General features: G+C 40.2%; 1 protein-coding gene across 3 annotated transcripts in view; it reads right to left on the bottom strand.

Moving 5' to 3' along the window:
* Nucleotides 1-21,436: 21,436 nt before the first annotated feature.
* KLHL8 (kelch like family member 8) overlaps nt 21,437-26,266 on the bottom strand; it is a 40,234-nt gene continuing 35,404 nt past the window's right edge. For all 3 annotated transcript variants that reach the window (XM_079774833.1, XM_079774832.1, XM_079774834.1), the window contains 2 exons: nt 25,194-25,395; nt 21,437-24,735 (listed from right to left, as the gene is read on the bottom strand). In XM_079774833.1, the coding sequence (XP_079630959.1) occupies nt 24,612-24,735; nt 25,194-25,395 (326 nt within the window). In that variant the 3' untranslated portion in view covers nt 21,437-24,611. The remainder of the gene's footprint in view (nt 24,736-25,193; nt 25,396-26,266) is intronic.

The raw sequence follows: 26,266 nt of genomic DNA, 5'->3' as shown, positions 1-26,266 counted from the left end.
ATCACCCTTCTCTGACGGGGGCCCAGTCTTAACGTCTCATTTACCTTTTTTCATGTGTGGGGGGCAGAAAGAATGATGGGCTTGTATTTCCACTGCTAAATATTCCTGGAAACGCATCTAAGCAACAACAACAACAAACACACACACACACACACACACACACACACACACACACACACAAGTACATGCACACATATTTCTACATCTGTGGATACTACATGGGCTTTAGAAAAATGTCTTTACCTCTCCATCTCCATGCTTTTCCATCTTTGTCCTGTAGTCTTCCCAGAAGCCCCTCTTGCAGGTGGACTGGGTTCCGGGATTGTAGCTGAGAACATTACAGGCCTCTCACGGGAGCAAGCAAGTGACCTGGTGGCGCAGTTTTGCAGACACTCCCAAGCTACATACACATGAGAATCATTTTGGTAAATTTTTTTTAAATACTGTTTTCAACCTGATTTACAAATAGTTTAGTTTTTAAAAGAATAAAATGACACAAAAGCATATAGAGCAAAAAGTACAAGGGTAAGTCTACTTCATCCCTCCCTCCCCAGAGTTAACAGCCATTAAGTTTTGTGGGTTTTTAATAATATATTTTTATTGATTTCAGAGAGGAAGAGGGAGGGAAAGATAGAAACATCAATGATGAGAGTCATCATTTGGCTGCCACCTGCCTCCTACTGGGGATGGAGCCTGAAACCCAGGCATGTGCCCTCACCTACTGGTTCATAGGTCGATGCTTAACCACTGAGCCACGCTGCTGGCTAGGTAACAGCCATTAAGTTTGGTGCATCTTCAAGAACTTTTGGGCACTTACCCATTGTTCTCCCCCCGCCCCTCTTATTGCCTACATTTTCACACTGCATTTAGCAATTTGGACCTTTTCTTTTTCTAGCTAAAGGTTTGTAAGTCCTGTTGCTCTGCAAAGAAACAACTTTGTTTCGTTGATTCCTGTTGTTTTTCTATTCATTTTTTCTCTAACCTTTATTTCCTTCCATCTGCTTGCTTTGAATTTAGCTTGCTCCTCTTCTACTTCCTTAAGATCTAGTTAGGTTATTGATCTGAGATCTTTCTTAGTGTATGCACTCATAGTTATAAATAACCCTCTCAGCACTGCGCTCATTGCATCCCCTATGTTTTTCTACGCTGTGTTTTCATCGGCATTTGTCCCAAGGTATTTTCAGATTTCCCTTTGGTTGAAAGCAGTGGAAAAGTGCCTTCCAATAGGTAGGGCTCAGGTTAGGAGGGACCGCGAAACTCAAAGAGCTTGAGACTTTGTGCTATAAGCAGTGTTTATATAAATTTTAAAAACCCAGGTGTTATGGACTACATGTTTGTGTCTCCCCCAAATCCATATGTGACACCCTAAGCCCCAATAGGATGGTCTTAGAGACTGTGATCTTTGGGATGTAATTAAGTTTAGATGCGATCATGCAGGTGGACCCCATGATGAGCTTTGTGTCCTGTATAAGAAGAGCCAGAGACTAGACCCAGAGGGGTCCCTGCCCACCTCCCTCCTCCTTTCCCTCCCCGAACCTGACCATGCCAGCACCTGATATCCAACCCCCCAGCCTCCAGGACTGAGAAATAAATGATCAGTGTTTAAATGCCTCATCGAGGGCACTTGATTACAGCAGTTTCCCAAACTAAGCCATCAGAGAAATGTCTTTCCCCCAGTGTCCAATATAAACATTCTCTTCAGACCATGAATTAGGAAATTGACCAGATATAATAAAAAATATGTTCAAAAGTGTCATCTCCTGCCCTAGCCCGTTTGTCTCAATGGATAGAGCACTGGCCTGCTGACTGAAGGGTCCTGGGTTCGATTCTGGACAAGGACACATACTGTGGTTGCAGGCTCAATCCCCAGCCCTGGTCGGGGCACGTGTGGGAGGCAACCAATCGATGTGTCTCTCAGTCTCTCCCCCGCCCTTCCACTCTAAAAATCAATGGAAAAATATCCTTGGGTGAGGATTACAAAAAAAAGCTCAATCTCCTCCCAGCAAAGACCTCATGCCTAGAGACATTGGGTGCATGCTCTGGGGGCGCAGTCTGAGGCAGCTATGTGATGACTGATGGGAACAAGAAGCAGGAACAAATCCCAAATAATCTAAAGCTACACATAAAGAAACTAGAAAAAGAGGAATAATCAAAACCCAAAGTAAATAGAAGGAAAGATGAATGAAACTAAGCTGGCTCCTTGAAAGAATAAATAAAAATGACAAGCCTTTAGCAAGACTCATCAAGCAAAAAAGGGAACACAAAAATCAAAAGAGAGATTACAATTAACAGGAACATAAAAAAATCACTAAAGAATACTATGAATTATATGCCAGCAAACTGGACAATCTGGAAGAAATGGATGAATTTCTGGAAACACACCAACTTCCAAGACTAAACTAGCAAGAAACTGAGAATCTGAACAAATTACTAGCAATGAAATTGAAGCAATAATCAAAACCCATAGACAAGTATGGTGATGGCTAGGGGCGGGGCTAAGTGGAGGTGGGCAAAGGGGGGGAAATGGGGACATCTGTAATAGTGTAAACAATTAAAAGTTAAAAAAAAAAACTCCCAACAAACTAAAACCCAGGACCAGATGGCTTCACAGGTGAATTCTACCACAAACATTTAAAGAGAAATTAATACCTATCCTCAAACTATTCCAAAAAGTTGAAAAGGAAGAAACACTTCCAAACCCATTCTGTGTGTCCAGCAAAACCCTGATATAAAAACTGCCTAATGAACATAAATACCAATATCTTAAAAAAAAATTTTTTTAAATAGCAAACAGAATTCAACAGTACATTAAAAGGATTATACACCATGATCAAGTGGGATTTATACCAGGGATGCAAATGTGGTTCAACATCTGCAAAACAATGTGATTCAACAAAACAGGATAAAATTACATGATTACCTCAATAATTCATCCATTTATGATTTTAAAAACTTTCAACAAAATGGGTATGGAAGTAACTTAACCTTGACTTGATAAAGGCTACAAATGTATGACAAGCCCATGGCTAACATACTCACTGGTGAAAAGCTGAAAGATTTTCCCCAAGATCAGGAACTAGACAGAATGCCTACTCTTACCACTATTATTCAATACTAGAGGCCCAGTGCACAAAATTTGTGCATGGGAAGGGGGGTTCCCTCAGCACAGCCTTCACCCTCTCCAATCTGGGACCCCTCAGGGGGTGTCCAGCTACTGGTTTAGGCCCGATCCTGGGGATTGGGCCTAAACCAGCAGTTGGACATCCCTCTCACAATCCAGGGCCGCTGGCTCCTAACTGCTCACCTGCCTGCCTGCCTGATCGCCCCTAACTGCCCCTCCTGCCAGCCTGATCACCCCTAACCACCTCTTCCTGCCATCCTGGTCACCCCCAACTGACCCTTCCGCTGGCCTGGTCGCCCCCAAATGCCCCTCCACCCCCGCTGGCCTGGTCGCCCCATGCAGCCTGCTGTTCAGTCATTACTGTTACGGCGTCCTGTACAATTTGCATATTCTTCTATTATTAGTATAGGTAGTATTGTAAGTCTTAGAGGATTCAGACAAAAGAAGTAAAAGGCACTCAAATTGGAAAGGAAGAAGTAAAACCATTTGCAGATGACATGATACTATATATAGACAACCCTAAAAAATCCACCAAAAATTAATAGAATTAATAAAAGAACTCAGTTAAGTGGCAGTATACAAAAGTACAGAAATCTCTCATGTTCCTATACACTAATAACTAATATTCAGAAAAAGATTTTAATAAAATGATACCATTTACAATTACACCAAAAAAGAATAAAATACCTAGGAATAAATTTAACCAAGGAGGTGAAAGACCTGTTCTCTGAAAACTGTAAGACAATGAAGAAAGAAACTGAAGAAGATGCATATAAATGAATGGATATGCCATGCTCATGGGTTGGAAGGATTAATATTAAAATATCGTATTACTCCCCAAAGCAATCTATAAATTCAATGTAATTCCTATCAAAATACCGATGCCATTTTTCAAAGAACTAGAACAAATAATCCCCCAATTTATATGAAGTCACAAAAGCCCATGAATAGCCAAAGCAACCTGAGAAAGTACAAAGTTAGAGCTATCACACTACCTGATTTCAAACTCTACTACAAAGCTAAAATAATCAAACAGTATGGTACTAGCACAAAAACAGACATATCTATATATATAAAAGCCTAAGTGAATGTTTGTTCAACTGTTCAACTGGTAGCTATGACATGCATTGACCACCAGGGGGCAGACGCTCAATACACAGGCATGGAAACATGGAACAGACTGATGAATCTCAGAGGGAAGCGGGAGAGGGAGGGCAGGAAGAGATTAACCAAAGATTTTACATGCATACTAGAGACCTGGTGCATGAATCAGGACGAAACCAGCAGTCTGACATCCCCCGAGGGGTCCCAGATTGCGAGAGGGCACAGGCCAGGCTGAGGGACCCCCACTGGTGCACGAATCCATGCACCAGGCCTCTAATATATCAATGAAACAAAATAGAAAGCCCAGAAATAAACCCTCACTGATATGGTCAACTGATCTACAACAAAGGAGGCAAAAATATACAATGGAATAACGACAGTCACTTCAACAAGTGCTGTTGTGGGAAAACTGGACCACCCTCTTATACCACATACAAAAATAAACTGAAATGGGTAAAGACATAAATTTAAGGCCTGAAAGCATAAAACTCCTAGAAAACACAGGCAGTAAACTACAGGCAGTCCTCGGGTTACGTCGGACTTGGTATACGTTGTTTCGTGGTTACATCGCCACCTTCCATTTATTTATTTAAAAAAAAAAAAAAGTTCTATCTTTTTTATGTATATACATATGTGCTTTATTTTTTTTATTATTTATTTACCACAAGTAAAGGTCAGGAATTGTTATCTTTTAAATTTTTTTTTACTGTTTCACTTCATTAATGCTGTGTATGTGTTCCATGTGAGTGATGTAGGTGGGTTCCGACTTACGGTGAAAATCACATTACGTCATGCCGTAGGAACGGATCTCCGACGTAACCTGAGGACCTACTGTATTTGACATCAGTCTGCGTAGTATATTTATGGAAACGTCCCTTCAAGCAAGAGAAACAAGCAAAAATAAACAAATGGTACACCATCAATCTAAAAAGCTTCTGGACAGTGAAGGAAACTATCGATAAAACAAAAAGACAACCTACCGAATGGGAGAATATATTCCCAAATAATATATCTAATAAGGGGTTGATATCCAAAATATATAAGAAACTCATACAACTCAATAATAAATAAGCTGGTCAAAAATGGGCAGAGGACATGAAAAGAAATTTCTTTAAAGAAAACATACAAAGGCCAACAGCTCTATGAAAACTGTTTGACATCACTCATGAGGAATGCAAATCAAAGCCACATTGAGATGTCACCTCACACCAGTCAGAATGGCTCTTGTCAACAAGTGCTGGTGAGAATGTGGAGAAAAGGAAACCCTCATGCACTGCTGGTGGGATTGCAAATTGGCGCAGCCACTGTGGAAAACAGTATGGAGATGCCTCAAGAAACTAAAAAATAAACTTATTTTTAGATAGGATGCAGCAATTCCACTTCTGGGTATTTAAAGAAAATAAAAACACGAGTTCAAAAAATATATATATGCACCCCTATGTCATTGCAGCCAAGCTGTGACAGCAAGCTAGGTGTCCACTGTAGATGAATAAATAAATATGTAGTACACACACACAAAGGAATATTATGCAGCAATAAAAAGTGAAATCTAGCCCTAACCAGTTTGGCTCAGTGGATAGAGCATTGGCCTACAGACTGAAGGGTCCCAGGTTCAATTCCGGTCAAGGGTATGTACCTTGGTTGTGGGCACATCCCCATTTGGGGGTGTACAGGAGGCAGCTGATCAATGATTCTCTCTCATCAATGTTTCTAACTCTCTATCCCTCTCCCTTCCTCTCTGTAAAAAAATCAATAAAATATATTTAAAATAAAAAGTGAAATCTTGCCATTTGCAACAACATGGATGGACCTAGAGTAGTGATTTACAACCGGTATGCCACAGAATTTTTAAAACATGCCATATCACCCTAGCCGGTTTGCTCAGACTGCAGCCTGAAGGGTTAAGGGTTCAATTCCGGTCAAGGGCAAGTACCTCCATTGTAGGCTCAATCCCTGGCCACCAGAGGCAACCAATCGATGTGTCTCTCACAAAGAACGATGTTTCTCTCCTCCTCCCTTCCACTCTCTGTAAAAATCAATGGAAAATATATCCTTGGGTGGGGATTAACAAAAAATAAAAATAAATAAAACATGTAATACCTGACTATTTTGTTAGGGACACTGACCTCTTTTCCCTTAGATTGTCAAAAAAAAAAAGACAACAGCCAATACGGTGGCTGTCCAGAGTGAATAAATCAAAATCATACCTTTTTTTGGTCAGATCAGCAAAAATATATTTTTTGGTGTGCCACAGAATTTTAATAATTAGTTTATGTGTGCCATAAAATGAAAAAAAGTTGAAAATTTCTGACCTAAAGGGTATTATGCTAAGTAAAACAAGTCAGAGAAGGACAAATACCACATGGCTTCACTTACATGTGTACCATAAAAAAATGTAACAAGCACAACCAGTCTCAGAAACAGAGACGGAACCATTGGCTTCCTGAGGAAGAGGGTGGCAAGATAAATGATAAAGGTGAAAGACAGTCAATAACAGTGTGACAGGTTTGCACAGTGACAGATGGTTACTAGAATTAATGGGGTGATCACATTATAAAAATGCTCAATTAAAAAAAAAACTTTTAACCACTTTTAATAATACTAAGACAATCAGTAAAACTGGATTGTGAGTAGGAATTAGAAAGGCTTTATAAAACGGAACTGGAGAAGTCCTGAGAATCTGCAATCACTAGAAACTGAATGGGGTGGGGTCCTTGTCTGATGATGCCTAACACGACATCCTATAGATTTTCTCCACTCACCCATACTAATCAAGATACTAGTTCACCTCTACTGATTGCTGAAACTGACAGCTTTTTTGTCTTATTTGTATTCTTTTTATGAGGCATGAATTATCCTAATATATAAAAACCCTGGGTCCATCACGACCGGAAGCTCAACCAACCTGAAGTCAGTCCTGCAGTCAGCACTGGATTGCCGTGGCGACCCAGCACTGACTGCTACGGCTGCAGGCGTGGTGACCCAGCACTGACTGCTGAGGGGCTGCGAATCAGGCCTGGAGAGATGCCTGAAGAGAGAAGCAGGGTCTGATCTGTAGCCTCTGTGGCAGCTGTTGATTAGCACTTGCCTCTCTCTTTCTCAGCCCCGCCTTTCTGATCAGGCCCCATTGATAGGCCCAGAGACGCTGACTGGCATAGAAACAGACCAATCAGAACCAAATCTGGGTCAACTGTGAGGAGCCAATGGCTGCTTAGGAGGCGGAGCTTTTGACGCTGACTGGCATAGAAACTGACCAATCAGGACCAAATCTGGGTCAACTGTGAGGAGCCAATGGCTGCCTAGGAGGCGGAGCTTTTGATGCTGACTGGCATAGAAACCGACCAATCAGAACCAAATTGGCTTGCAGGGGAGGGCAGTTGGGGGCCATCAGGCTGGCAGGGGAGGGCAGTTAGGTGTTAACCAGGCCAGCAGGGGAGCAGTTAGAGGGTGATCAGGCTGGCAGGCAGAAGCGGTTAGGGGCAATCAGGCAGGCAGTCAGGCGAGTGGTTAGAAGCCAGCAGTCCCAGATTGTGAGAGGGATGTCTGACTGCCGGTTTAGGCCTGATCCCCTCTAGTTGAATAAATAAAAGTTTAATAAAATATAAAATTAAAATTTAGTGTGATAAACCTTTTAAAGAAAATAGCATAAAACAAAATTTTTAAAGTCATGAACAAGGTAAACTTTAAAGATTAAATTCTCAAAGTTAAAATAGACAACAGCGTGAATTCCCCCAGGGTCCTCCTCTAAGTTGGCGAGTAGAGGGTTAAGACAAAACCTTAGCTCAGAAGCCAGTGACTTGGCAGGCTGAATAGTACTTGGCCCAGCTGGACGCTTGTCACTTTCACAACAGTGCAGACAACACAACCAATCAGAAATCAAAACAGCAATCACTTCTACCTTGTGCAAGTCACCTGAATGTCTGGTGCTATAAAGGAAGCCGCTAGAATATATGCTGTCCTCAAGTCTATGTAGTAAAAATATTAGCAATCTAATATTTCCCTGTTAAATATGATATGTTAGAGAGATACACAGAACTTTCTAAAAAGACCACCCTCTTTTAAAATTATCACCTGGGGCAGGGAGGAGGGATTCTGAGTATTTGTTACCATCATTATTCCAAACAAATTTATAACATTGTCTTCAAATCTGTTTGCAGAACCGGATGGGCAAGCATGGACTCCCTACTTACTTTAAGGTAGTGTTTCTGAGAAGAGGTAAACAATACTGTTCATTTACATAACTTACCAGACTTGCTTCCAAAACAGGATAAAATTTGTCCCTATTTAATAATTCCAATATCTTCCTAAATTGTTTTGACAACAATGGCAAAATCACTGGATTAATCAAAATCTCTTCCTATACCTTAAAAAGCAATGTTTCTTATAGCAACATTTAAAAAGTTCTGATACATGTTAAAAATTATTTTAATCTATCTATATAATAGAGGAATATGCAAATTAGCCAGGATGCCATAACAACACGACCGAACAACAGGGACCTGAGGCTGCATGGCACCTGGCCGGGGCAAGGAACCTCAGGCCACGCCCCTCGCCCCAGCGCCAGGCCAGGGGACCTCAGGCCAAGCCCCCCACCCAGCAGGGCTTGATGGGGGACCTCAGGCAGTGTCCCCTGCCCTGGCGCTGGGCTGGGGGACCTGAGGCTGCGCCCCCGACCCAGAGGGGCTTGACGGGGGTGGGGCCGGCCGGGTCTGGGTCTCCTGCGTTTTCGAAGCGCGTGCAGGTGGTGGGCGGGGACTTTAGGTCCCGTGGTGCACCCCAGACTCTGACAGGAGGGAGATTTTCATATACATTTTACTAATTTTCTTTCATCTCTGTCACTTCTACTATAGAGAAAGGGCAAATAGCAATATTAAAATATTTCCTCTTAATTCCCTTTTATTTTAATGTGCACAAATTTAGTGCACTGGGCCACTAGTCTTAGAATAATTCCGTTTCCCCTCTTCACACCCCATGCTTATTTTGAAGTTGAATAGACTTTCTTCTACCTCTTTATCCACCCTGACTGCTAGCAAGTGGACTGAACCATACTTACCATGGAGTAGAGTTGCTGTGTACCAACATGTCATAGAGATGGCTGGTTCAGCCTTCTTCCTCTGGCCCCCACATGACTGGAGAAGTCAATCAGCCATGTTCAGGTCCATCCTTCATGCTTTCTTCTATTGTGCTCACGCATTTGTGTGTGTGCATATGTATTTGTGTGTATGGGTACATACACATATGTACATGATCATTGTCTAGACATATGTCAGGATGGTAAATGCATTGCACTGAGACATAGGAAGTCAGGAAAACTTCATACATGTACATTCTCTTCACTTTCTAAAAAAGAAGTGAGATATCCTGTTTAAAGCAAAACTTGTAAATTCTTACCTTAAACCACTAAACATTTGATTTCACTACCCCAATTTCCTGAAGTCACATCTCTTTTGCTTCCTTAAGTAGTACACTCCTGGTGGGATTCCTTCTGGAGCTCCCCTTCATCACTATTTCTCATGTGCACTGTGCTCTCTCTACTTGGAACAGAGCCCGGGGGCAGCTGAGAGCCATTCTCCTAAATCTTACCTCTTTCCAGGTATCTTTACAAAGGGTTAGCTCAGAATACCAAAGAGCCACCAGACATCCCACATGTGTGCAATTCATTAAAAAAAAGACTTTACATCCAATTCCACTAGTAAGAACTATTTACTCCTCTGGTTCTGGTTTGAAAGGATGTAGTAGGTTTGAGTGAACACAGCTGTCTCTGGCCCTTTCCTCCCTTTCTTCACAGGCACGAGCCCCTCCGCAGGTGTAAACCCTTACACCCAAAGATCTAAGCGCATGAAGTGGATGAGATCTGAGGCACAAGAGCTTAGTTTGGACTATAATGCACCTTCAGGGATTCAATAAAAGCCATAGCGAACAAGCCAGCTCCTGAGGGTTATTAACGGTGGTAATAAGGAAAACATTTTGAACCCGGGCCTCAAATTGCACTCCGTGTGCTAACCAGTGCAGGCACAAAGGGAAAGGAATGTAAATTTTAACAAGTTTTATTTAGCTTTAGGCTTCTCATTAGTGCCCTTATTCCAAGTGTAATGTGCAGGATGCACCACTAGAGAGCAACCATTCCTTTAAAAAGACTGCAGGAAATGCAATGATTTAAAGCAGTAAGCTATCACTTCACACCCAGGAGAAAGGCTATAGTCAAAGGAAAAGAAGGAAGCGTTGGAGAGAATGAAGAGAAACCAGAAACCTCCTAGTGTACCGATAGGAATATAATTTAGATAGCCACTGTGGATAACTTTGGTATTTTCTTTAAAAGTCTGTTACAACCCAGCAACCCCACTTGCACGAACCTACCCAAGATAAATGAAAACATGTTCACATTGAGACATGTTCATGAACATTCATGGCAGCATAACAGCCCCAAACTGGACACAATCCAAGTGACCAGCCGGTGAATGGATAAACAAAATGTGGTTTATGCATGCACTGGAATACTATTCGGCAATAAAAATACTGCAGTATAGATGAAAATGAGCCTCAAAACATGATGCTAAGTGAAAGCAGCCAGATGCACAAGATAGAGAGTATGATTTCACTTATGAAATACCCAGAAAGCGCACGTTTATAGGAAGAAAGCACATTGATGGTTGCAGGGAGGGGCGAAGTGGAGACCCACTAGAAGGGCTCCTGAGAAGGCTGAAGGGAGGAGGAAAATGTCCGAAATCTGGATTGTCATGATGTTGGCACCACTCCGTAAGTTTACTAAGTCATGAACTGTAAACACAGTGAGTGAATGTCATATAAATCTTACCTCAAAATAAAGATGACTTCCAAATGAGCACACCAAGCTAGAACTGCATGGGGAGTATTGAGAAGCGAAGCGAAACAAAGAGAAGGAAAACTGCAGCCCTGTGTTAGAATGTAACACAAACAGCCCCTGTGTCCTTCAGGCCGAGCTCTGGTTTCCAGGCAGGAAAAAGGATCATTGTTTGCCGACTAGGGGGAAATCGGGGAATTTATGATCAGGTAAAAATGTTATTACTTTTGGCCAGAGGCCAAAACAGAAACTTTTTTTTTTTTTTAAAGAAAGGTTGCAAAGTTTCAAGCAAGCAATTTTTTTCTGAACCTACATCGGTACTCGGGAGTCATATTTATGAAGGGATTAACAACACATCAATGTGCTGAGGACTGTGTGTATAAAATAACTGACACTTGAGACATGGAGGGTAGGAGTGATTGACACATCTATGCCAAGCGATCTTACATTTCATGAATTATCCTTTTACAAACTCCTGAATTTACTCAAAGTTTCAGGTATGAGGAATATCTGGGACCATTCTGCTAAGGTCTACTAGGATACTCAAAGTTTACAGAGGGGTCTTTTGGTACATAAGAGAAAGGGAGGTGAATGTTAAGATAAAACTGCCCTCCCTTTTGGATCTAGATGGTAGTAGCAACGTTCTACTCTTGGGCTTATGAAAGACTAGATAATATGAAGGGCTGTCTATTAATTACTATTAGTTCTTGGATAAACGATAAGACATTTTTTAAATGCTTTACTGAATTCTCAGGAAAACAAGGACACCTCCAAGGCCAATATATGTAAGCCAGAACCTGAGCAGGAGAGGTAGGTAAACAGTTGCTCTGAGGACAACGCCACTATCAGCATGGACCAGCAGTGAAGGCGAGGAGTCACACCTGAGCACCTGAATGAGGCCAGAAGAGAGCTGAAATGTCCCAGGGGCAGTTGCTGGCCTGCAGAAGTGCATGAAAAACCTCTCACAGGGAACATGCCCAACTTAGAACCTCTGGGTTCCCACAGGTTCAACTAAGTCCGAGTTTACAAAATAAAATCCCCAAACTCAGGGAAAACATTCAGCGGAAGTACACAGATTTAGACTCCCAAAGACAAGATACTAGATTTATCAGCCACAGGATATAAAGTATAATGAATATGCCCAAAGAATGAAGGAGATACAAACAAAAAGAATTAAGAATAAGAATCTATCAAATGATCAACCTTATCTAAAAGAAAATGAAATAGGACTTTTGGAAATGAAAAACATAGTAATGGAAATGAAAATTTCAATGATTTAACAGCAGATTACACATAAATGAAGTGAAATTTAGTAAATAGAAAGATCAAGTCCCAGAAAAAGAGAACAAAGGTAATATTCAAAGAGTCCATGGCAGAAAATTTCAAAGCAGAAAACATTACCAATATAAGAAGTACAATGCATACTAGCAGGACAAATACAAAGACACATCTAGACGGCATTACAGTGAAACCACAGATCAGAACAGGCAAAGAGAGAAAAGCAGCAAAGAGAAAAAGGAAATCATCCCAGAGATAGCAGCTGACTTCAAATACAAAGGAAATGGTGACAATGGAATAATTTCAGAATATTGAGAGAAAACTAACTAGAACTAGTTAAACTATCAAGTAAAATTATTAAGAATAACAGTAAGTGCTGTGGTCTCAAAATATGCTGAGTAAACATTAAAAGCATTCTTACCATGCACATGAAGATAATTATGAAATGATGGATGAGTTAATTAACTTGATTGTAATAATCAGTTCACAAAGTATTCATGTCAAATCATCACATCATACACTTTAAACATATACAATTTTGTCAATTATCTATACTAATAAAAGGGTAATATACTAATTAGACCGGGTTGACTGGATATCTTCCAGTCATCTGGTCCTCCTTCCGGACTAAGCCATGGTGGTGGGGCCAAGGCAGAGGTGGTTAGGGGCGATCAGGCCGGCAGGGGAAGGCAATTAGGGGCGATCAGGCAGGCAGGCAGGCAGGCAGGCAGAGGGGTTAGGGGTGATCAGGCAGGCAGGTAGGTGAGTGGTTAGGAGCCAGCAGTCCTGGATTGGAGAGGGTGCAGGCTGGGCTGAGCCCCCCCCCCCCCCATGCACGAATTTCATGCACTGGGCCTCTAGTACTTTCATAAAGCTGAAAAAATTTAAAATATAAAAAAGAATGACAGTAACACAAGGACATTTTCAGATGTAAATGTAATTCACCATATTATCAGATCAAAGTAGAAAAACCATTTTTACCTCAAGATGAAAAAAAGCATTTTATAAAATTCAACCCCTATAACAAAAGCCTAGCAAACTAAAAACAGAAGGAAATGTCCTTGCCCTGATTAAGAGTAGCAAAACCTCATAAGATTCAATATTGCATAGCTGTCCCTCTAGATAATCTATATGTTAAGTGTGATTCTATTTAGTGTGTATTTTTTTTTAATCTCCTGAAGTTACTCTTTCCCCAAAGAACTTAATAAACTAATTCTAATGTTTAAAGAAAGAGCAAAAAATCAAGACCACTCCTTAAGAAAATTAAGGAGGGAAGACTTGCTCTTCCAGATTTCAAGACCTGTAATCAAGTTATAGCAATTAATTACCCCTTTGTTAGACAAATTGACCAATGGAACAGAACAGAAAGTCCCCACATAGATGTTTACTTATGTGGAAATTGGCTATCTAGGTAAGTCCCTGAGGAAAGGATGAATTAGTCACTAAATAGTAGGAATAAAATTGATTTATCTATATAAATTATGTTTTTCCTATCTTGCACTTACACCAATCAATTCCAGGTGGACTAAAGACTTACATGACTTCCTGACTTTTTTAGTGTCTCCATGTTTTATTGAATAACATACAGCTCACTGAGATATCACAAAATAAGCATACCTGTATAACCATCACCCATTGAAGAAAAAAATGTTACCTGCTTCTGGCAAAAACACTCTTACTGATTCCTAACCAGTCCTTTTCTGCTCCCCAAAGTTAACCATCTCCAAAATGTTCTAATATATTGGATTAGTTTTGTCTGTTTTATAAACTTTGTATAAATTGATTCACCCATAAGGTACTACTCGTATTTCTGGGTTATTTTGCTCAATATTACATGTGTGAGGTTCCTCCATATTTTGTGTAGCAATACTTCATGTTCCTGGTTGCACAGTATTCCATTGTATGGCCATACCACTATGTATTTAACAATTTTTTATATTGAGGGAAATTTGAGTTAGTACTATGATTGGTACACAGGTGCATGCATTGCTATTGTGTATACACTGAGATAAGAATTGCAGGAGCACAGGTTCTATTTATGACTTTCTGGCTTTTAGAAGAGATGGTAAGAAATTTCTTAAGACAAAAAAAAAAAAAAAGAATTACACTAGAAACACCAATTAGAAAGGATATATGCACCCCTATGTTCATAGCAGCACAATTCACCATAGCTAAGATTTGGAAACAGCCTAGGTGCCCGTCAGCAGATGACTGGATCAGAAAACTGTGGTACATCTACACAATGGAATACTATGCTGCCATAAAAAAGAAGGAATTCTCATCATTTGCAGCAACCTGGGAGGAATTGGAGAACATTATGTTAAGTGAAATAAGTCAGTCAATGAAAGAAAAATACCACATGATCTCACTCATTTATGGATAATAAAGAACATTATAATCTTGAACAAAAAGATAGATACAGAGACAGTAAAGCATCAAACAGACTGTCAAATTACAAGGGGAAGGTTAGGGAGAGGTGGGGGAGATAAGAGATCAATCAAAGGACTTGTATGCATGCATATAAGCATAACCAATGGATGCAAAACTCTGGGGGGTGGGGGCATATATGGGAGGGGGGTGTGGGGAGGGCAATGGTAAGATATGTACACATATAATACCTTAATAAAAAAATTGGAAAAAAAAATTACATTTGAATATTGCTGGAGGCTAAAACCAACAGTAGTTAGCATAAATGCAAAAAGACCCATTGGAAGGCCAATGGACTTTGATATTCAGCAGGGCTGAAAATCAGCATAATATTGCCCTGCTGTGGGCTCAATGGCTGAAGGCAATTCCCTAACCCAGTGGTCAGCAAACCGTGGCTTGAGTGTTCTAACGCCACTTCTTCAAAATAGACTCGCCCAGGCCGAAAACCAACTTCGGCGCATGGGCCACGAAGTTTCAATCGCACAGTATGTGTGTGTCCGCACGTGGTATTTTGTGGAAGAGCCACACTCAAGGGGCCAAAGAGCAGCATGTGGCTTGCAAGCCACGGTTTGCCGACCACTGCCCTAACCTGATAATCCTTTTACTATTTACTAAACTTTACCTTTGATATGTCTGTATGCATTCCTAAGGGCAAATGTGTGTTCAAGTGAATAAAAGCTGACAGGTCCAGGATTTCAGGGAGCTTCTCCTCTCCATGCCTTCTAAATTCGTATTTCTTGTCTAGTGTTTTCATTTGTGTGCAGCCCCTTCTTCAGATCCTGAACCCTAGCTGTAAAAGCTTGCAATAGAATATGTTAAAATTAACTTTTCTTACAAAAAAATAATAATAATCCACAAGCCACAAACTGGACAAAAGATATATGCAATAAAAATAAATGGAAATATTAGTATACTATAATGAAGAACTCAAGTATATACAAAAAAATATTTTAAAAAAAAACAACAGAAACATGGACAAAAGACATCAAGAAGTATTTCACAGAAGAAACAGGAGTAATAATCATGGAAATATATTCAACCACTAAGGAAAAAACAAGTTAAAACCACAATAAAATATCACTTTATACCTACCAGATTGGCAAGAATTAGGTCTTACAATAGCAAGTAAATGATAAACCATATTGTAAACTGGCACACCATTTTGGAAAATCTTGGCATTACTTACAAAACTGATATAAAGCTGACCAGGCACATAAACCAACTCTACTTCTAGGTATATACTCTAAAAAAAACACTCTTGCACATATGAAATATGAATGTTTCTTATGCTTTCATAAAAGCAAAAAGGAAAAGGAAAACTATATGCAACATAAATTGCAGCTTTACCCCTGAGTGCCACCTACACTAGCATCGCCCTCATCTCCTCCCAGCCACCATCAAGATCATCTACCAGGACCTCATCAGTCAAAAGAGATGTTCTTCCCTATCTACCGGATCTGGGTCATCACACATGGGCTGTGCCTGGAGGTGGAGGACAAGATGGTCAGTAGGACAGAGGGTAACATTGATGGCGTCATTGGTGGAAATGCCTCCACTGAAGGCCCCAAGGGCGAAGGTACCGAAAGCACAGTCATCACTGGTGTTGACAGTGTCATGAACCATCATTTGCAGGAAACCAGCTTCACAAAAGAAGCGAACAGGAAGCACATCAAAGATGACACGAAATCAAACAAAGCGAAACGTGAAGAACAGAGACAGCAAGAGCAAAGCCTCTCATGCTTTTCATCCACATACCAGGACACGACAAATGGGACGGATGGGGTCCTGAGCTCTTCATTTATTTTTACCTTGATTTAGAGTGGAGGCATTGTTTTTAAGGAAAAAGATGCCATGGAGGTTGTCTAAAAATAAAATCATATGAACTAATTTGAGAGAATGCTTCTCAGTTTAATACATTATTTAAATGCATCCTGTATAGTGTTCCTGGAGAAACTCGAGCCTGGTTACACACCACTACAATAAAGCCTAAGACTGTCTTCAGATAACTTCTACAGAGAAAACTACTCTGGGACTGGAATATAAAAAAACAAGGACCAAAAGTCTGAATTCTGAGTTGAAGTGAAGGAAAAGACCATGCTCCCAGCAGAGCCAACATTCGAAGTGGATTCCTTAGCCAGTGATGGGCAACCTTTTGAGCTTGGTGTGTCAAACTTCGCCAAAAAACTGAGCATAACTCGGGTAGTGTGTCACTTTGAGGAAAAAACATTATTTCGCAAATGTTTCATCCTCGGGAGCAGCAAATGTTTCATCCTCGGCATGCGGTCGCCTCAGCGGCCGCGTGTCATCAGAAATGGCTACGCGTGTCAGTGCTGACATGCGTGTCATAGGTTCGCCATCACTGCCTTAAGACTTTTCATCACCTACAAATGGAAATAGTTAACTGGGAGAGATTTCCAAAGAATAAAGAGATACTAATAGTTGCGGGGGTGGGGGGTAGGGGTGGGAGCGGGGGGCGGGATTACAAAAATCAATCTGTTGAATAAAAAGATCAAGTTACATAAGACTATATAACGGTATACTATTTTTTTAAAAGCTCACCAACAAAAGTAAACAATAGGCTACTTAGGGATATATGTACAAAAACAAAAGGAATAATGCAAAGGAATGATTGATTCGGGATACTTACCTCTCAGGGAGAAGGGTAGGCTGGGAATTGGAATTGAGAAGGAACACTCAATGTAGTGTCAATCCTAAAATAAATGTTCTAATTCTTACTTAGGGAGTGGGTATATAGGTTGTGTTATTTTTTTTAGTATACTTGATAACTTCCATGTTGCATATATTTTTATATATGTACCAAATACTACATATAGAAAGACAGTGACAGTGGCTCCCAGAGGCAGATGTAGGGAGTGGGTGAAATGGGTGAAAGAAGTAAAATCTACAGCATTGGGACTACAGTTAATAATACATTATATGTTTGAAAGTTGCTATGGGTGGTAATGGACGTTTAACTAGACTTATTGCTGTGATCACTTCACAATGTACACTTATATTGGAACATTACGTGTACACCTGAAACTAATTTAATGTTATATATCAATAACATCTCAATAAAATAAAAGGAAAGTGACCAAAAAAAGAAATACAGTGACCAGAAATACTTTTATACTGCTAAGAAGAAACTATGAAAAAGAAGAAACTGTGAAAAAGAAAGTCATCTTCATTTAAATGTATATATACACTGAGTGGCCAGATTATTATGATCTCTGAACGCATAATAATCTGGCCACTCAGTGTATATCCTATATAATAAAGGGCTAATATGCAAATTGTCTCCTCAACCAGGAGTTCGACCAGCAGGCAGGCTGGTCAACCGCCCATGTCCCCTCCCCCAGGCCAGGCTGGCCAGACCCCACCGAATTCATGCACCAGGCTTCTAATATATATATATATATATATATATATATATATATATATATATATATATACACACACACACACACACACACACACACACACACACACACACACACACACTAGAGGCCTGGTGCACGAAATTCATGCACGGGGGTGTGTGTCCCTCAGCCCAGCCTGCACCCTCTCCAATCTGGAACCCCTCGAGGGATGTCCGACTGCCCGTTTAGGCCTGATCCTACCGGGACTGCTGGCTCCCAACTGCTCACCTGCCTGCCTTCCTGATTGCCCCTAACCGCTTCTGCCTGCCAGCCTGATCACCCCCTAACCATTCCCCTGCCAGCCTGATTGATACCTAACTGCTCCCCTGCCAGCCTGATTGCCCCTAACTGCCCTCCCCTGCAGGCCTGGTCATTCCTAACTGCCCTCCTCTGAAGGCCTGGTCACCCCAAACTGCCCTCCCCTGCAGGCCTGGTCACCCATAACTGCCCTTCCCTGCAGGCCTGGTTCCCCCCAACTGCCCTTCCATGAAGGCCTGGTCACCCCTAACTGCTCTCCCCTGCAGGCTTGATCGCCCACAACTGCCCTCCCTTGCAGGCCTGGTCCATCCCAACTGCCCTCCCCTGCCGGCCTGATCACCCACAACTTCCCTCCCCTGCTGGCCATCTTGTGGCAGCCATCTTGTGTCCACATGGGGGCAGCCATCTTTGGCCACATGGGGGCAGCCATCTTGTGTGTGGAAGTGATGGTCAATTTGCATATTACTCTTTCATTAGATAGGAGATTTTATATATATATATATATATATATATATATATATATATATATATATATATATAGAGAGAGAGAGAGAGAGAGAGAGAGAGAGAGAGGCCAGATTATTATGTGTTCAGAGATCATAATAATTTGGCCACTCAGTGTATACTACCTTGTGCAAAAAGGGGTAGTTGGTGCTCAGCTGGTATGGCTTAGCAGTTGAGCATCGACCTAGGAACCAAGAGGTCACTGGTTCAATTCCAGATCAGGGCACATACCTGGGTTATGGGCTCGATCCCCAATAGGGGGCGTACAGCAGACAGCTGAATCTCTCTCATCAATGTTTCTTTTTTTAAAAAAATATATTTTATTGATTTTTTACAGAGAGGAAGAGAGAGGGATGAGAGTTAGAAACATCGATCAGCTGCCTCCTGCACACCCCCTACTGGGGATGTGCCCACAACCAAGGTACATGCCCTTGACCGGAATCGAACCTGGGACCCTTGAGTCCACAGGCCGACGCTCTATCCACTGAGCCAAACTGGTTTCGGCCAATGTTTCTATCCCTCTCCCTTCCCCTCTCTCTAAAAATCACTAAAAACATATTTTCAGCCATAAACTGATTAGTCAACCACTGATTAGTTGTGGATTTTTAACTACTCAACACCTTTGAATCTATTTTTTAACTGTAAAATGCAGAATTATTGTGAGATTAAATAACGTTATAATATTTTAAAAATTATTATAAAGTGACTGGTACAGACTATATACTTAAAAATTATACTTATTAATACTTCCCATGACTATTAGTTAAATGTAAGAAATCTCTTATATTCTTCTTTTATTTTTAGAAATCCCTTATATTCTAAAGAGTTTGTTCAGGTAGACTGAATTTAGGCTCAACCATTAAGATAATGGTACAGTGATTTGTTAAAACAGCAACAAAAACCACCAGAATTTTTACATTCAAATAAGGTTTCTCCTCAAAGAAGCTATATACTTCCTTCTTTGAAGTTTCTATTGCTCAGGATAATTTTAGTAATCTTCCACTAAAACTGTTTACTTTTGAAAAAAAATTTTTCCCCAGGGGAGGAAAACATTCTTTGAGGATAGATTTCACCTGTGATAAGCATAAAATACTTTGAATCAGGTCTGATAATAAAATACACAAAGCAATAATCAAGTTAAAACCCTGCTCAAAATTAACATAGGACTATCATGAGACCAGTTCTCTTAGATGACTTACGAATGGACTCTTCAGGCTATTTTTTCAAAGAGGAGTTTCAGAAAAGCTTTTAGCAATGGCACATAGCTAAAAAACAAAACAAAGCAACAAAATTATAGCACCACAAGGTTACTAGTCAGAGGGGCAATGTTATCTTAATACATAAAGAATCTCATTTCTATATAGTACAAGTCTGCAACTGGAGAGAGAATTGCTTAATCAGTCACTAGGGTTAGTGAAATCACTTAAATCAGTTACCTTTAACTTTTGTAAGGGTAACAAAAATCTTATTTTCAGTTAAACAGAGAGGTCCTTTTTATGAGAAAAATATTACAGCCAACCTACTAAATCGATTTGTATTTGAGAGATGGACAATAATTACACCATCTTATATAATAAAACCCTAATATGCAAATGGCCTGGATGGCAGAATGACCGGAGGAACGACCGGTCGCTATGACACGCACTAACCACCAGGGGGCAGACACTCAACACAGGAGCTGCCCCCTGGTGGTCAGTGCACTCCCACAGGGGGAGCATTGCTCAACCAGAAGCCAGGCTCACGGCTAACGAGTGCAGCAGCAGTGGCGGGAGCCTCTCCCACCTCCACTGCAGGTAGGCGGTAAGGGGCGAGGGGTCCCAGAATGCAAGAGCCCCGGACTGCGAGAGGGATGTCTGACTGCTGGCTTAGGCTCGGGGGGATTGGGCCTAAGCTGGCAGGCGGACAGCTCCCAAGGGGGCACAGGCTGGGCTGAGGGACCCCCAACCTCCTGTGCACAAATTTTGTGCACCGGGCCTCTAGTTTTTTATAAGATTCTATAAAAGTAATCAAACAATGAGAAGCAAAGTTATATCGACCTTATAGAAAGTTATACTCATAATAGATACATGCAATATATTTAATCCATAAATAGCACTGATATGACCCCAACTGTTTTATGTTTTATTTCACTACTTAATAGTATTCCAGTACATGGTAATTTATTATTTTGATTTGCTCTAGAGTATTTGCATGTTGATTTGCACAAATTTTTATATGGTTTTAAGAAAATACTAAATTGAAGTTTTTTCCCCGTTAATCCTCACCCAAGGATATTTTTTTCTATTGATTTTTAGAGAGAATGGAAGGGAGGGAGGGTGGGGGAGAAAGAAAGAGACACAGAGAGAGAGACAGAGAGAGAAATATCAATGTGAGAGACATACCAATTGGTTATCTCTTGCATTCTCCCTGACTGGGGCTGAGGATTGAACCTGAAACCCAAGTATGGGCCCTTGACCAGAAATCAAACCCAAGTCCCTTGTGTTCATGGGCCGATGCTCCTACCACTGAGCAACACTGGCCAGGGCTTATAAGTTTTATTGCCACTTACAACTCCACAAAAAGGGGGAAAAAGAGACAGAGCCAATGACATCCCAATAATAATTCTTTAAAAGTCTGATATGAGAAACCACAGAAAACATTAACTGATAAGACATGAATTAGATTCTAAATGCATTCTATACCATATAACAAATAGTGAACAAAAGAACAAAAAAATGTTTCACATTTACCATTTGTAAGAGTAGTTTAAGCAGCTTCAATCATCTCTTTACTAGGCATTTAATAGCATTTTAAGTTCAAAGTACATTTGGGAATTAAAACAATGAATAATACTCCTTAGAGGGAATACAAAATTATTTCAAACATTTAAAAAATAATCAATTAGTTACACAGAATATAGTGAATTTAGTCAAAAACAATATCAAGTAATTTTTTCTTAAAGTGGCAGTGCAATATAGTAAAGCAGTGGTTTTAATGACTAGAAACATATCTTGAAGATATAATATGCAAATTTTCACTGTTTTCCATTCACAATTTCAAAATTTAGCTCCATTTTATATCACTTTTTGGAAGGCGCTATTAATGTCTGAGGTTAAAGTAACAGGCCTCATAATTAAGGAGTCACCTTTGAATCTTTCATCTCTTTATACCTATGAATATAATCATCTTTCAACTGCATGATTCCTTCAGCCCGATCCTCGCTTCATATCTCAAAGAATGTGTGTTTAATAGAGAGACTGTGCATGTTGATTCCACTATTTATCTTTTCATACAACGGTTAGGTCCTTCAAGGCTACGCTGACTGCCACACACAATGGAACGGACAGCCACATGTCCCCTGCACTTCACCTGACTCATCTCATGAGTCGTTCATATTTTATGGCTAGCTGGGGTACCAACTTAGTATGTTAGGTGACTACTGTTTAATAAAAAAGCAGAATTGGAAATGTAACATCTTTGTGTTCCTTATTCTCTACACATATAACAAAGGTAGACTTGTTCAAGAAAAAACATTTTAAATAATCTTAGAAATAAGATCAAATCCCCCTTCACCACAAAATAAACAAAACCAACATATCAGTAGCCATAGCTAGACAATTCGCAAAACCAACTACAAGAACTACAAGAACGCCATTATATGAGAAATGCCGTGGAAGTCAGGTTTTGAGATAGTAAGTGTTGTAGAGTTCAGCATTTGGGGGACTGACTGAAATATGGTTATAGTTACATAAGAGAACCCTGGTTCAGATCCAGCAATGACATGTGAACTTGCCCATAGGCTGATAGAAAAAAAAAACAAAAAAACAGAATAATTTGGGAACTTTTAAATCTGCTTCATGAAAGACTTTTTCTGCTAGCCTGCGCCTTCTTACAATTTTTTCTTTTTATGCGGGGGTGGAGGGGGGGGGGCGTCCATTATACCCAATAGGCAATGGCGTTGTAATGTGGCTTTTTGATCTACTGCACCGACAAGCCTAGGTTGCTTTTTTTTTTTTTTTTTAATCTTCACCTGAAGATAATTTTCCCACTGATTTTTCAGAAAGAGTGAAAAGGATGGGGGTGGGGAGAGGGTAGAGAGAGAGAGAGAAGCATCAATGTGAGAGAGACACGTCAACCAGGGCTGGGAGCAAACTCACAACCCAGGTATGTGCCCTTGACCAGGAATTGAACCCGTGACCCTTCAGTCCGCAGGCGGACATTCTAACCAGCTAGGGCCAGGATGCCATTTAATGAGGACCACCAGAGCTCCTAGGCAATGAACTTCAGGGCTGGCTAGATGGGGTTAGGGTTCTTACTGCCCTGCTTCCTTGTGAACCAGATGACTGATCAGCAGTGAATTATACTGAATTCTAAGGCATGACTTTAGGAGAGCCTAGATGTACCAAACAGCATTCAAATAAAAAACATTCCTCATAAATATTTATACAAATATATACATATAACGAATAGGCCATTTTACAATTCTGGTTTAAACCATGAAGACCTGTTAACAATATCCTGTGTAACAATATCCTGTGTAACAATATCCTGTGTAACAATATCCTGGCTTCAAATTAATGTACAGAAATATTTCCAATTAAATAAATATACCAAAGGGGATTAAATAAAACAAAATATGTAGTTTCAATCTTTCTCTGTTTTTACCAACAATATCTCTTATTGGTAATGATGGACTTGAACTAATCAGTAAACTACAGTCTATAATAGGATACATGTAAAAATGCATTCATTTTCTGATAATAAATTAATCCAGATTCTGTACAGTTACAAACACCAGGATGGTGGCAAACAGCAAAATAGAAAGTTCAAAATCAAATGATTAAATAAAAAAAGTGTTGAACATATTCTCAGGCTCTCTTAAGGTGTATTGACTGGGCACTAGAATAACATCAACTCGAAAGCCTTCCTCTAGTATGTACTCTGGTTCAATTTTTGCTTATTATGAAGAAATTTCTTTTTTTTGTATGAGATGAAAAAATAAAAGTGTACATTTGTTCAGATGGAATCAGTTCAGCTAGGTCTTTGGTGTCCTAACAACTCAAACTGAAATTAAGATCTTATAATACTCCTATAAGCTTTGAGCCAAGTGGCATGCAGAGAGATCAAACATTTGTTTCTACTTCTGTAAATATTCAAAAAAATTTGAGAAATCAACACCCAGAAAAAAGCAAGGCATAAATTCATCAGCACCAAGTAGAATTGCTCTTCAAAAGAAGGTCTCTTCCGTGTCCTGATGTCCTGGTGTTGATGAACAGAGTCTAATCTTCCCTCTAGGAAAAGCCCACTGCCTAAGGTTAATACCTTTAGGCAAAAAAAAAAAAGAAAAAAAAAAAAAAAAGGAAAACTCAGTAAATGACTCTTACATTTTGATTTGTCCACACTTTTTAAAATAGGGATTTCAATGTTTGGCACGACTTTAAACATTTTTCAGAGAAGGTATGGTTTCAGATTAGAATGTCTTTCTTCCCTACTCTATTTGCTAAAGTGGGAAGTATCAAATTTAACTTTATTACTAATAATTCTTTAGCTACTATTCCAAAAGTTGCACTTTGTCACAACACAACAGTTTACATTTCAGCAAGGCTCTAGTAGTAGTTAAAACTGTTCAAAGAGGGTCATACAAAATCCTGGTCATTTTTCCTATCAGATATGATGAAATTGTTGATGGCTGGGACTCAAATCACATGCAGTCAACCACATTGTTGGATCCATGACCTACATCTCGAATTTGGCTAGTTAAACAGGCACAGACAGCTACACCTGCTCCAGCTCTGCAATGAGACACAGATCCAACAAGCTCCCACCTGAAATGAGAGGAAAAAGAATGTTATTTTTAAAATATATATTTTTATTGATTTCAGAGAGAAAGAAAGAGGGAGAGAGAGATAAAAACATCAATGATAAGAGAGAATCATTGATTGGCTGCCTCCCGCATGCCCCCCCTCCCACCCCTTGGGATCGAGCCCACAACCTGGGCATGTGCCCTTGACCAGAATCCAACCCAGGATCCTTTAGTCTGCAGGCCAATGCTCTATGCACTGAGCCAAACCGGCTAGGGCAAAAGAATGTTATCTTAGAACAAAGCATGATTTACTTTATTCAAAACTGCCTATCATGGGACTGGTTTTGGAAGATACCAAGCTTCCTAAGGAAGACAAGATATCCCAAATGTTTTATATTGACCCCATCTAGCAGCATGTTAGCACCGTGAAGTAATCAGTTACTGGAGGATCCCATTAAAGTGTAGAGAAAACAAAGTTACCTATTCAGCACTGGATCAAATGCTTCTACTGTATTTAAGTATGCGTTGCCATTATGACCACCAACTGCAAAGATTTTGCCCATCACTGTTGCGATCCCCACTCCACCCCTGGGAGTGGTAAGTGCTGCTACATAATCCCACTTGTTGCTTCGAGGATCATACCGCTCAACCGAACTCAGAGGAGAATTATCATCAAAACCACCTATATGAAGAAAAAAAAAGTAAAAGCATTACATTTCATAGAAATTAACTGCTAAGTCTTCATTCAATAGCTTCTACAAACCAAATCTTTTAAAAACATTTTAGAAAATGGAAAAAATTTATCTCAAAACCTATTACCACTCCCAACTTCTGTTAGACATACTTTCTAGAATTCATGATAAATGAAATAATATTTTACCTTAATACTAGAATTAAAAATCTTAAAGTAGGAAAAACGAGAGTTCCTGTATCTAAGCAGATAACATAAAAGCAAAAAAAAAAAACCCCAAAAAGCAACAAGAAAAAAACACACAGACATTTATATAATTTTCCCTTAGCTTCCTAGGGGCAAGCAAGACAGCACCGGGATTGCCCTCTGTGTGTACATGTGTGCCTTATATTTTGAATAGTAACAGGGCTTGAGAATAAACTATACTAAGTCATTTGACTCATTTAGATATGTTAAAGTTTTCCAACTACTTCCCTTAATACCATAATTGCCATAGTAATTAGAGATAGTAAACTATGACTGAATTCTTACCAGTTTTTGCCAAAACTACATCTTCATGCATGTCAAACTCGCAGCCCACAGGCCGCATGCCTCATTTATTTGGCCCATGTTAGCTTCTGAGTTTGACATGTTTGCTACACATCATTCTGACAATATCCTATCTAATAAAAGAGTAATATGCAAATTAACCATCACTCCGCCACGCCCACCAGCCAATCAGGAGCAAAGTATGCAAATTAACCCCAACCAAGATGGCTGCGGCCACTGAGCGAGCAGGAGGGAGGCTTGGGTTTCCCTGGCGATGGAGGAAGCCAAGCTTTCCACACACCCTGGCGGGCCCAGGCCTCCACTCAAGGCTACA

This window comes from Cnephaeus nilssonii (genome assembly GCF_951640355.1).
Source record: "Cnephaeus nilssonii genome assembly, chromosome: 1".
NCBI classification, from domain to species: Eukaryota; Metazoa; Chordata; class Mammalia; order Chiroptera; family Vespertilionidae; genus Cnephaeus; species Cnephaeus nilssonii.
This window is presented reverse-complemented; position numbering and strand designations above follow the sequence as displayed.